Below are 13,846 nucleotides of genomic sequence, written 5' to 3'. Positions count from 1 at the left end.
TTTAAATATTTTATGCCATCACTTATTCACTAAATAACGTGATGATAACACACAATTTAAAGGTTGACATTTTTAAATAATTATTGTTAGAACAATCTTTTATAAAAACAACTTTAAATAATATCACTAGTAATTCTAATTAAAGTACATCCAATTAAATTCAAAATGAAATATATTCAAAAGCTTATAATTAATACAATTTGTTAATTGTTCAATTTTTAACTGTTTCAACGAGAAAGTGTAAAAGTTATAGTTCCTATTTTGTAGGAATATATTAGGTTATGCATACAAAAATTAAGTGAATAATTTATGAATTTTATAATATACATTGTCAATGTTAAAAAAAAAAAAACTGATAATCAATTTTAGTATAATTTATTATAAACAAAGTTAACAAACTTGTCACACATAATAGTTTTAATTAGATAATATAAGTGTATTTTTTTTAATAGATAGTGAATACGTATCCTTTTTTATCATTATGTTTGCTTTTTTCTTTTTTTTTTTAATTATGATATATTCTTGTTATTATTTTATATGAATTTGTAATTATTTTTATGATACAATTTTTTTATATGTAATGTTGATCTAACTAAAACAAGAGAAAAAGTATGAAGTGGTACTGTGATCGTAAACATAGTTAATTTATAGTTAGGAAATATCGAAAAATATAGTTACTCATCATAGTAGTAAAGTAACATGATTAAGATTCAGTGGTAGAACACAATATGTATATTAATATATAATTTCTTTTACACATTTTATCATGATGAATTGGAGAAGACAATAATAGTATATATTTACTCAAATATTGAGCCAGATTAAATAAATAATCGTCATTTTAGATCAATTCTACCACACCCGCTGTTCTACAAATTTCTATACATATAGAATCAAATATAATAATACGTTGCATGCATTTATTAAAATACATTGAAATGAAAATCAATTAATTATATTTTATAATTATTTAAATTTAACAAATTCTAATATAAACAATTAATATAATCAAATTAATTATAATTTTTAGATTCGTTCCTGGAGTATCCACCGCTGACAGCAGTGACTAATCTCCTCGCTACGTTGGAGGCATCTCAAAGGGTGGAATAGCTGACCCCAAGATTTAACGCGGCTGCATGCACAAGGCATGATTCGAACCCCAAGAAATTAAAAAACGTTAATTTCTTAGACAAATATAATACATTGAAAGATTAGTTTTTGTTGGAAAAAAAAAAAAGGTTAGGCGAGACTTTTGATATGATAACAAATTTGAATATATATAGTTTTATAACTGATGAATTAGAGCTGAAAACATAGCTAAATTATGAGGTGTAAACAATCTAATGGTAGATTTAATGCGCTTCAACCGTCCAAACCCGCTATCCAAAATTAAACATGCTTTATCAACGGTCGGTGAGCGTCCCTGCGTTGATCAACTTCATCTCACCAAAATCCATTTAACAATTCATTTCATTAATTAGTCAGAAATTTAATTTTGAAGGTCCTTTTGTATTCTTGTAAGGTGGAGTTTGGAGTTTGAAGTTGGAAGTTAGAATGAGGGACTCAACCCACAATAGACAATGACAAATTCTATTTAAATTTATAGAGAGAATAAAATGGGTGGCCGAAGAAAACGTTAAAAAATGAATATCCGTGGCCTAAGCCTTATGGCCTGCAGGTTTTGCCTTGTGCAACTGTACTCCAACAAGAGTGAATGTGTGAGGGACCCACTTTCTCCATCACTCCTAGTCTCCTAGAGTCCTACTCCCATTCAATTTTATAATTTCTTAAAGACTCTAAATTTTATATAAAAAATTATTACATGTAATATAGCTAAACTCGACTTTCTTTTGTAAGATTTTCTGTTCATTATAAATGAAAAATTGAATAAAATGAATGAACAAAGTATATATAGTTAAAAAGAAGTTACTGTATATAGTATGCAATAATGAATATTGATTGATCTATTCCTTGAGTTGAAAATGATGAAGCGTTGGATGCAGCGATGAAAGGGCACGTGGTGCGGACTCTGAAAGAAGGAGACAGGTATATATGGTTGGTCTGTGACAATGTTATGTTAACATAGCTTCGTTAACCACGGTGAATGAGTATATATCTCCTTTCCTTTAATTTTTTCTGTTCAAATATAGGAAGAGGCCCCAAAGTCATATTCATCCTATTTTAAAATATAAATTAATCTTTTGATACGAATAGTGAAAACGAAAAGCGTAATAAAACGTGGACAGGTGTCTTGAATCCCCTGGGAAAAAACGGAGAAAGGTCAAAGTTACATCAGCAGAGATGCACGTGGAGAAAAGCTAGCTTTCTTTATCTTCTGTTATTAAAAAAAAATTATTAGATTTAAATAAAAGTATAAAACCCCTCGCCAAAGGTAATGCACTGCCCAATCCCAACGCCCACCACAACATTTCCAGGCTATTCTTTTTCTGTTTGGTGAATGATTGTGGCCCCAAACCAAACATTCATTCATCCATTCAAAATATTAAATAAATAAATTAAAAAAAACCAAACATTCATCATTTCATACTTCGTATCCCTTTTCTATCCTACCCGGGTTAATATTAAAAACAAAGACATGGATAAACAAGGTTTATAAAAAATAATTAATCTAAACCCTTTTAAGCCTTACACCTTTTCATTTTACCATGATTTTCGTATTAAAAGTATTTGCTATACATATATCCTCTCTTTCCTCTCACACGTTGCATCAATCAAGTTTTTTTGTGGTCTATTAAAAAATATTAAAATTTTGAAATAGATAACTGTATTAGTGTTTTTTTTTTTTTTTTTTAAGAAAGTGAATAACAAATTTTTTAAAAAAAGTTTAATTAAAAAATAGAAACTAAAAGGGTAATTACTAAACTATATCTTTTATATAATAGATATAAATTAGAGTTATACTATATTATTAAAAATATTTGTAAGAGCTTAATTTTAATATACTATCGTCAAAAAAAAAATATTTGTGAACCAATTAAAATTTACCTTAGAGAAACCTTTATATGGTCATACGTTTCGCATAAATTTATGAAGAATTTAATATTCATTTATTTGAAGTCTTAATCGCATAAGAAAATGAGAATGTTATTTATATATATGGTGTGAGGATGAGAAATATGTTTTTGACTAATCCCCTCCCTGGGCTCTCATCTAGAAATGTTGATAAGATTTGTGAAAAACTTTTGGTATTAAATAACGCAATGGGGCGTGGGTTATGGTATAACACAATCCAAAATGAATTAAGTAATCCTCAGTAACTGTCAGGTGGTACCTGAAACAAACCCCGCGTAAATTGCGCGTTTCTTGATGTAGCAGTGGCATGAACATATGTAGTGTAGATAAGAATACAGTAGAATATGTATTAACCAACCACCAAGGAAATGGAATCACTTAAAAGTTGATCCCCGAAACTTGGTACCCCCATTCTCACACTAGTCATTCCTTTAACTAACCCCAATCCATCTTCACTATTCATCCATTCTTTGACTGCCACAATGACCAAAATAATAAAATAAAAAAAAAAGAAGGAAGGAGTGGAATGCATAAATAGAGTGGTTGGTTGAAACTTGAAAGTGCGGTTCTACTACCTTATCACAAAAGGAGAAACGAAGGATTCTCTCACTATGGCTTCAGATGACACCCTCTTCACTTTTCACTCTTCTTCACTACAAGACGAAGAAGACTTGGACGATGCCTTCGATATTCAGAATCACCTCCACCCGCATCCCCACAACGTCTCAAGGCTCTCCGTCTGCACCACCAGCACCTTCGGCCTCGACGACGACGACGACGACGACGACAACCTCGTCTCGCGACTGTCCATCGAAAGCTTCGACGCCGACGGGGAGCAGTCCGACGGCAAGGAGTTGGCGCCCAGGCTGTCGTCGGACTCCGAGAATGAGTTGGGAAGCTGCTACTCGTTGCCCTGCACGCCGCCGCGGAGGAGGAGCCAGGTGAAGGAGTACGCCAGCGACAATGGCGGAGAGGGCGGGAAGAAGAAGGGTGGTCCGGCGCCGCGGAGGAGGAGGAGGTCGTTGAGGAGCGATCGGTGGAGGTTGGAGTTGGAGCGGGCGGAGAAGGAGCATGGGCTTGGGCTTGGGCTTGGGCTTGGGCTTGGGCTCAGCGGGGAGAGTGATCACAGTGGGGTGATGCTGATAACGAGGCCCAAAGGTGGGAAGCGGGCCCTCTGTATGGACTTGGACGAAGTTAAGGCCTGCAGAGATCTTGGGTTTGAGTTGGAACATGAGCGTTTACTTGACACTAGCAGCGGCGGCAATTCTCCCATCGCTAATTGGCGTATCTCTTCTCCTGGTGCGTATTTCTCTTCTCATTATACATTAATGTAAAATAATGAAATTGTAATTTTGTCTTGCACACCTATTTTCATGATTAACTTTTTAGTGGCATGGGTAGTGATTTATCTTTGTTAGGAATGGATATGTTTCTAATGAGTTTGTTTGTTTCCAAATTTTGTGATTTAGGTGATGATCCCAGAGACGTCAAGGCTCGGCTCAAAGTGTGGGCGCAAGCAGTGGCATTAGTGTCTACCACAAAATACGCCACATGACCATCATTTTCGCCTAACAACACAATCTTTTCCTGCCATTCAGACAATTATTATATAGCGTATTATATCATTGGTTATATAATCTTCTTTTAGATTTTAGGTTTTTGTTAGTCTTGAGTTTTCAGCTGGAAGTTCCTTTTTGAGTGAAGTTCACTTTTGCTTTGTACAGGAGTAGTGTTTGAATAAGATGAAAAGGCTTGTGATCCGAGAAACTAGTAGTGTGTGAATAGCCAATTGAAAATATGTAGTGGAAATGGGAATGAATGGCCAAAAAAGACAAAAAGAAATAGGATGGAATTGTTTTGGGAATTTTGGATTCTATATAAGCGTGTTTGGTTATGAGTTTATTTGGCGCAAACTCTAAGAAAAACTGGGCGAGAGGCAGTGGCAAAATTTATCAACAAATAAAATAATCCTTGATTGGAAAAGTCTTTGCAGGTAAAACAAACTAACAAATAGTCGATTACAAAGCATTGTTTTGCTGTGACTGAGTACTTGTTTGGTTTCGTGTGTGAAACCTCCAAATTATATATTAAATATGAGGAAATTAAATAGGGGTGAGCAGGAAAACTCGATCCTGTCCTAACCGAAGAATCCAATTAAAAAAAATGATTTTTAGGTGGGTTCACATGAATAAATGGGTCATGCAGGTAGAAAAAACAAGTTTAAATGAGTTTTATTTCACAGGCTCAATTTTAGGCCTTTACATCTATAGGAAATCATACTTGACCGACAAAAAAAATTTAATACTTAGATAAACCCAATAGTTCATATTGTGAGGTCCAAGTCCAATGTTAATGTGAATAATTTAGTTAAAAAAATTTAATCCTAAAACTATTGATTGATTGTTCTTGAAATCCTAACAATGTTTGCACCGTTCTCACCTGTCTCTCTTGTCGAGGTCCATCACCATCCTACAAGAGTTCAGGCGTCGCTTGACCACCTTCGTTGTCTCCCTCAACTAGCCCTTCTCCTTCCACTAGTGCAAGTTGGACTCCGACAAAACATTTTGCACTTCGTCTTTGAAGGTGTGATTTGTAGAGAAGCTTAGGTGTTCACCTACATGCTGAACTTGTCACACCTTAGTTATCGTGCACTTGATTTAATGACATCGTTTCTAAGTGGGACAAAGGCATTGAAGCTAGGCATGACAATATAACTCGTCTCTGTGAGTACCCGTTCAAACTCGCCTCGATTTAGACAGGGAAAACTCGTGTTTAGCGGGTTCGGATTCAAGTTTTTCCTATTGATAAAATTGGGGGCAAGGACATAGACAGGGATGTTAATACCCGCCCTACTCTTGCCCCACTTAAAAATATAATTATATATATATATATAAATTAAAATTAGAAATATTTATATGTAAAAATTTAATTTATCTTACTTTTCTTTTATTTATTTTTTAAAATTTATTCATATTTATTAGAAATAGAAAGAAAAAAAAAAGGTTCAAGAGCGGGGCTAGCTAGGGGCAGGGTAGAGAAACCCAAACCCCACCAGGAACGAAAATGAGTATCCAGATTTTACCCTAGCTAGTATTGAGGGCGAGAGTAGAGACGGTTTAAATTTGCACCCCGCTCCGTTACCATGCCTAATTGAAGTCAAGGCCAGTAACGATGGTGTAGGAGGAAAATTTAATTTCTTTAAATAAAATCATATGGTAACCCAATCAAACTCATTCTCGTTTGAACCCTTCTGACTTAACTTAAAATTGTTACAACTCAAAAGAAGTTAAACTCCAATATAATTTGTTCAGAAACGAGTTCAATGTATGCAGTCCTCGGTTAGCAATGGTTTGGATATTTTGAATCCAAACCCACCTAAACCTGACCGTTGATAAACCCTAAGAAAATCTATATAAAAAAAATCTCACTAAAAATTGTGATTGAATTTTTTAAGTGGAAAATTAAATATGTACTAAATAATATTTATAGTTCTTAGTTAATCTGGATAACGATAAAATGCAACATCATAGGGTTTGTGAGAAACTAAATCGGTGCAAACATGCATATGAAAAACATTCAAATAATAATTTTCACAGAGCAATAAACAATTTTATTTTATTTTAATTAAATGTATAGATTCTTGTACGGTCCAGGACGAAATCCGACTAGGGGCCTCCACGAGGGACATGTCGGCCATGGCTAAGCCGACCCCCTGTCTAGCAAAGCCCTTCCGCCTTATAGGCTCAGCGCTGGAGGGCTAGTGTACAGTCCAGGTCGGATTCCGACCTGCCTACTACATATGTCAGGCCGACTGTAGCTCTCGCCGATATACCAGGCCGACTGTAGCTCTCACCGATATGTCAGGCCGACTGTAGCTCTCGCCAATCACCCCTCTAAGAGTGGTTTGGTTATTATTCGACTTGGTTTCTCTACTTAACCTGGTCGGTATATTTTTGATTCCTTCCGCTTACAAGAACCAACTCGGCCAATACCCGACTGTACCCTCAGTACGGGTATGGTCGGTCGGGGGCCGACACAACTCTCGCATACAGGGACTACCCGATAGCAAGGGCAAGGTCCCACTGTCCCTCACCAAATATTAGCCAGATCAAAACGGTTAAGGAAATCCCTACATTCTCGGGGCCCATAAAGTCCGTAAATAAGAAACTATAAAAGAAAAAACCCTAGAGTTGAGAAGGCAGATTACACTTTTGAATGCTCTGGCTCTAAGGCACGATCTAGGAAAAAACCCTAGTCCACCCTTTGGCGGAACATTTTGGCGCCCACCGTGGGGCTACGATGAAACTTTTCCTACGCCCCAAGTAACACAGGAGAACCCGCACTTTACCATGGCGAGAGGCGGCACATCCAACAACGACTCACAACACCTACCATGGAGGAGATGATGGCATTGATCAACGAATTGAGGGAGGAGAATGCGCGATCCAGGGAGAGAGAGGAGGCTATTCAACGAGAAAACGAGGAGATTAGGAGGCGGGCGGACGAGATGCAAGCTATGATAACGGCCAACGCCAGGACGGTGGAGGAAGATGTCATGATGGAAGTCCCCAGGGATTTTCGACCTTTTTCGGAGGCCATAGAGGCCGAGACCATCCCGAGGGATCATCGGATTCCCCAAGTTGAACCTTTAGATGGAACTCAGGATCCCAGTCAGCACTTGACGAATTTCCGCGCTCAAATGTTGATTTGTGGAGGAAGTATGGAAGTCCGCTGCAAACTATTCATGGGTACACTCAAAAAAGCAGCACTGGATTGGTTTAGTGGTCTCCCTGACCGATCAATCACCGACTTTGATGTCTTTAGTCGGCTCTTCATGACACAGTTCGCCACTAACAAGAAGAAACCACCGATCACGTCAGACTTGTTCGATCTCAAATAGCAGCGGGAGGAGTCGTTGAAAGACTTTCTGCAAAGGTTCAATGAGGTCGCCTTGAGGATAGCGTCCTTGGATGAAAGGATGGCAGTCATCGCGTTCCAGAAAGGGCTTAAGGTCTGGAGCTTTCGACATTACGCTAGAGAAAACGAGTTGTCAAACGATGTCGGAGGTGAGAGCTTTCGCCCTGAGTCACATCAAGACGGAGGAGGGACAAATCAACAAAAGGGCAGCTGAAAGCCGAGAAGCTGGGGTCGTCCCAAGAGATTTTTATTCCATATAAAAATGTGAAAAGTTTTTTTGCTGAGAAGGTTTTTAATGAGGCACCGCAAACCAATAATTCCTAAATCCTAATAAACATCATCCCTTATTTATCTTATATGATTTCTAACATGTGTTATTTTGAAGGCACCACAAACTCGTGATTGTCGGCAAAAGTCCGACTGGGCGAGTATAAATAACTCGAAGACAAACTCGTGATTGATCGGTAAAAATCTGACTGGGCGAGTATAAATAACTCGAAGACCAAACTCGTGATTGATAGGTTAATTTTCGACTGGGCGAGTATAAATAACTCGAAGACCAAACTCGTGATTGATCGGTTAAATTTCGACTGGGCGAGTATAAATAACTCGAAGACCAAACTCGTGATTGATCGATAAAAATCCGACTGGGCGAGTATAAATAACTCGAAGACCAAACTCGTGATTGATCGGTAAAAATCCGACTGGGCGAGTATAAATAATTCGAAGACCAAACTCGTGATTGATCGGTTAAATTTCGACTGGGCGAGTATAAATAACTCGAAGACCAAACTCGTGATTGATCGGTAAAAATCCGACTGGGCGAGTATAAATAACTCGAAGACCAAACTCGTGATTGATCGGTAAAAATCCGACTGGGCGAGTATAAATAACTCGAAGACCAAACTCGTGATTGATCGGTAAAATTCCGACTGGGCGAGTATAAATAATTCGAAGACCAAACTCGTGATTGATCGGTTAAATTCCGACTGGGCGAGTATAAATAACTCGAAGACCAAACTCGTGATTGATCGGTAAAAATCCGACTGGGCGAGTATAAATAACTCGAAGACCAAACTCGTGATTGATCGGTAAAAATCCGACTGGGCGAGTATAAATAACTCGAAGACCAAACTCGTGATTGATCGGTAAAAATCCGACTGAGCGAGTATAAATAATTCGAAGACCAAACTCATGATTGATCGGTAAAAATCCGACGGGGCGAGTATAAATAACTCGAAGACCAAACTCGTGATTGATCGGTAAAAACCCGACTGGGCGAGTATAAATAACTCAAAGACCAAACTCGTGATTGATCGGTAAAAATCCGACTGTGCGAGTATAAATAACTCGAAAACCAAACTCATGATCGATCGGTTAAATTCCGATTGGGCGAGTATAAAATAACTCGAAGACACAAATTCATGATCGCTCGGTAAAAATCCGAACTAGGGGGAAGCAAAACTCATCAAAGAACACCCAAAATACTAAATCATTCTAAGGAGATCGGCATTTGTCTGACCCGTAGGCTTATCATGTCCCACACCTCGGCCAAAAACGCCACATCTTAGCTAGAAGAACATCTTTTTATTTCACTCTCGGAATGGTGGGCATGGGGGCTATTAGTTGGATTCATTTTAACTCGGAAAATTTTCCACTCATTTTGTGAGTTGGTATATCACCGATCGGATTGTCAAATTTCATTGTAACAAAAAAAATTTCTCATCATTTATAGTCAGAAATTAGGCGACTTGATTTTGGTGAATTTCAACTCGGTATTTCGGTGACCCAAGGTGACTGAGTCGGATAGTTAACCGACTATTCCATTTGAAGCTTTTTAACTGGGTGAATTTTCTCACATCCCCTACTAGAGCCCGAGGAGCCACGAATTGAGATAACGAGTCTGTGAATCTTCTTGGTCTGTCCCTTGCCTTAGCCATAAAAGTGTGCTCAACAAGAATCTGACTGTATGTATCGGCTGAGGATAAGCCTTCTCGCCTTGCACGCTCAAGGCTGGAGGGCTAATGTACGGTCCAGGACGAAATCCGACTAGGGGCCTCCACGAGGGACATGTCGGCCATGGCTAAGCCGACCCCCTGTCTAGCAAAGCCCTTCCGCCTTATAGGCTCAGTGCTGGAGGGATAGTGTACGGTCCAGGTCGGATTCTGACCTGCCTACTACGTATGTCAGGCCGACTATAGCTCTCGCCGATATGCCAGGCCGACTGTAGCTCTCACCGATATGCCAGGCCGACTGTAGCTCTCGCCGATCACCCCTCTAAGAGTGGTTCGGTTATTATTTGACTTGGTTTCTCTACTTAACCTGGTCAGTATATTTCCGATTCCTTCCGCTTACAAGAACCAACTCGCCCAATACCCGACTGTACCCTCAGTACGGGTATGGTCGGTCGGGGGCCGACACAACTCTCGCATACAGGGACAACCCGATAGCAAGGGCAAGGTCCCACTATCCCTCACCAAATATTAGCCAGATCAAAACGGTTAAGGAAATCCCTACATTCTCGGGGCCCATAAAGCCCGTAAACAAGAAATTATAAAAGAAAAAACCCTAGAGTTGATAAGGCAGATTACACTTTTGAATGCTCTGGCTCTAAGGCACGATCTAGGAAAAAACCTTAGTCCACCCTTTGGCCGGAACAATTTTATACATGAATTTTCGGTAAATTTCATTTCAAATACATTCTCAAGATATTCTTAAAATATTATTATTCAATAAATAAGAAAAAAAACAATATTATATTCATTTTATTGCCTTGTGGACAAAATAACTTGTTAGTTGGAGAAGGCAGAATAAGTGAATTTTTAGTGGTGCAATTTAAATTAATTTTTACTAAGGCCTCTTTATGTCTAAGCACTCGAGGCTGAGGAATTATGTAGTACATCAATGGTAGCTGATTGATCCAACTTCCACTCTCATGCCTTAGTGTTTAATGTTAGCGGTTTTGTATCGCATTAGTTGGTAGCTGATCGATCAACTCTCTTGTTCACTCGGCCGAGTTGGTTGCCAGGTGATCACTTTAGGTTATGATGACAAGGCACTAATAGAGCCACGATGCCATGATTTGTGGGATTATTTCTAGTAGTAATAATGGCCATGTAATATGAAAGATTGGTGCTAGAAAATCCAATATATACACACACAAAATTAAACATAAGTTACACTATTCAATGTCATAGACTTAAACAGTCACTAGGGTCCTCTAAAGATACTATTCCTTACTAGAACAAATGCTATTAAGAATATATATAAATTTAATTAAAATATATTAAAAATTTAAAGATATGTTATACTATCACCTAATTTTAAATTATTGTAGTATCAAAAATCATTGATCTTGATTATAACTATTTATAAAATAATATTTAGTATATTGTTTATTTAGTTGATAATGTAAAAGAAATTACGTTGACAAAATATTAAAGTTAAACTCACTATATTTTTCAGAAAATAAAAATTAGGGTACCTAAAAGTAATGTTTTTTTTAGTTACACTATATATTAAAAAAATTAATAATTAATTTTAAATCATAAAAGTTAAATTTGATCTTGTAAAAAAAGTTAAATATAATATACAACGACTATCTTGCCATAAGTATATCTAAAGACAATATTAATCAAGATAAGTTTAACATAAAGATATATATATCTTTTAATGATTAATGAAACCTTAATTCACTTGATTACGAAGAGAGGTTCATTCAGTTATTAATATTTACCACAAAATATTGACATAAGATGACTTGATAGAATCTACCTACAGTTGTAATTGAAAGAATTTAAATAATAAAGAAAATGAACTAATTTGCATGACAATGTTCATCAAAATATATCATTTAGTGTTATTTTTTACATATATTTTTAATTTCTTTATTTTCTTAAAAAAATTGTCCTAATAAATTCATGTTTTTAGATACATGTATAGCTTTAATGCGTATATATAACTTTATTTTCTACATCCGATTGATTCTAAACCTTGAGTTCATCTATTATTCTACACCCACTAAATATGAATTTGGTTGTCGTATCTATCAACCACATGTTGAACTTGTAACTAAACTTACTAAACACGTTCGATTTGGATTTGTATACGAGTTCTAATTAGTCTAAAAATAGAGAAAATAAGTATTTAAAATAATCAATATTCTTATATATATATATAAACAAATTTACTGCAATTTATTCAAAATATGAGAAAAGATACAAATAGGAATGTAATGAAAATCACGAAGGTCAACATAGACCATAAAAATAACTGATGTTCTTATTTTTATTTTATAATATAATACTACTATGAATTTTTTATTACTAATTTATTTCACATAAATTATGCGAATCTTAATTAGTAAAGCAAGGTATTTATTAAAAAAAAGAACTATTTTAATCAAATTGTAATATAAACTATATATTTATTTTTATCCTTGATTAATGTATTATGTATACAAAACTTACGCCGCATTTATGTTGGAACGAGTGAAAATGAATAGCACTGCGTATGTATAGCTTTAATGCGTGACAATGATATGAAGTTATATAGGACAGATCTATCGACTAGCTAGAACAGAAAATTTATGGCACTTCATTAATTTGATATTAACAAGTCGATACTTTTCCTCAAAATTCATCACACTATTGATTAAGGGATAGTAAATGCCCATGACAAAAACATTACGTGCCTTTCTATCCTCACTTTCTTTCCAGATAAATCCATCGTTTATCCGCTAGATAGAGTGAATATATCTTTATTATGCAATAAGTTAAATTAATCACTCTTCAAAGTAAGATAAATATATTAATTTTCTATTGAGGATATTACTTTTTGTTAAAAAAGAACTACTCAAAATTCTTATTTCTTTATTATGCAGGTTTAATTAATAATGTGCACAGTGGACCTTGCCGGTGGTCCATGGATTGTAAAAGAACCATAGCCTGGATCCATGATCCGCGGACTCTGTATGGTTGGTAGGTGTCCTACGTGCTCAACTCATTGCAACAAGCCCACTCCAGAGGCCCAGCTTGTCGAGATCAACTACCCAAGTCCATAGATAGAGACTCCTTTAATTCTTATTCTTTGAAGTTAAGGTAGGATGCAGTCAGGATGAATTGATTTGAGTTTATCACAACATCAAATCTGAACCCACCACATTTAATTCATTTGGTTTTGATTTTGAAAAAAAACTTAATCAATTGGTTTGATTTAGATCATTGAATTACGACAACAAACATATATTATATTTTTTCAAGTTCTTAGTTCTAATTGGTGCGTGTTCTATATATTTTTAATTTATAAGTGTAAGATAAAAATATTTCTTATTTTTATAATTAAATATTTAAAAGATTTCATGATTGTGTAACATCAGTATAAAAACTTACATTATCAATTAATAAAAACTTATTAATATAACTTTCAAGTAATTATAAAAGTCAACAAAATCATATGTAATCACTATATATGGTAATTTGTAATTGGATAAGCTATAAAACTGTTTTACACTCAACTTTTTTTTTTTCTCAAAAAAATATATTTCATTATCTATTAAACTTATATATATATATATATATATATATATATATAACCTTTTAATCTTATATAGCTAATTAATTTCTTTACAATTATAGGATTGTTGTAACCTTTGTAACCTGCACACGTTCTACTCCTTGTATCCCTTCTGTAAAACTTGTGATTGTATGTCTTTATATTGCATCTGATGTCATCCAAACTTCTGTAAACCCTAAACCCTAAACCCTAAACTTGTATGTCTTTATATAGCATCCTGATGCCATCCAAACTTCAATAACCTAACACCTTAATAATGTTAATTGTAGCGAGCGCTTTTTTCTTCAAACTACAACACAAACATCATATGCCAACTGTTCCA

The 13,846-nt window shown here is 35.7% G+C and overlaps 1 protein-coding gene across 1 annotated transcript; it reads left to right on the top strand.

Annotated features, from left to right (window-relative positions):
* The first annotated feature begins 3,399 nt into the window (after positions 1-3,399).
* On the top strand, positions 3,400-4,933 carry LOC109797219 (uncharacterized). The gene is made up of 2 exons (XM_020357178.3): positions 3,400-4,332; positions 4,503-4,933. The coding sequence occupies exons 1-2, from the start codon at positions 3,645-3,647 to the stop codon at positions 4,586-4,588; spliced, it is 774 nt and encodes a 257-aa protein (XP_020212767.1). The 5' UTR covers positions 3,400-3,644; the 3' UTR covers positions 4,589-4,933.
* Positions 4,934-13,846: the final 8,913 nt, after the last annotated feature.

Source organism: Cajanus cajan, chromosome 6 (genome assembly GCF_000230855.2).
Source record: "Cajanus cajan strain Asha chromosome 6, NIPB_CcT2T_4, whole genome shotgun sequence".
Lineage (NCBI taxonomy): Eukaryota > Viridiplantae > Streptophyta > Magnoliopsida > Fabales > Fabaceae > Cajanus > Cajanus cajan.
This window is presented reverse-complemented; position numbering and strand designations above follow the sequence as displayed.

What these genes read in the sequence shown, in the direction of transcription:
- LOC109797219 (XM_020357178.3), top strand. Translation starts at nt 3,645, where the DNA reads ATGGCTTCAGATGACACCCTCTTCACTTTTCACTCTTCTTCACTACAA. An exon ending in TTGGCGTATCTCTTCTCCTG is followed by an intron (nt 4,333 to 4,502) that starts GTGCGTATTTCT and finishes TTTGTGATTTAG; the next exon opens with GTGATGATCCCAGAGACGTC.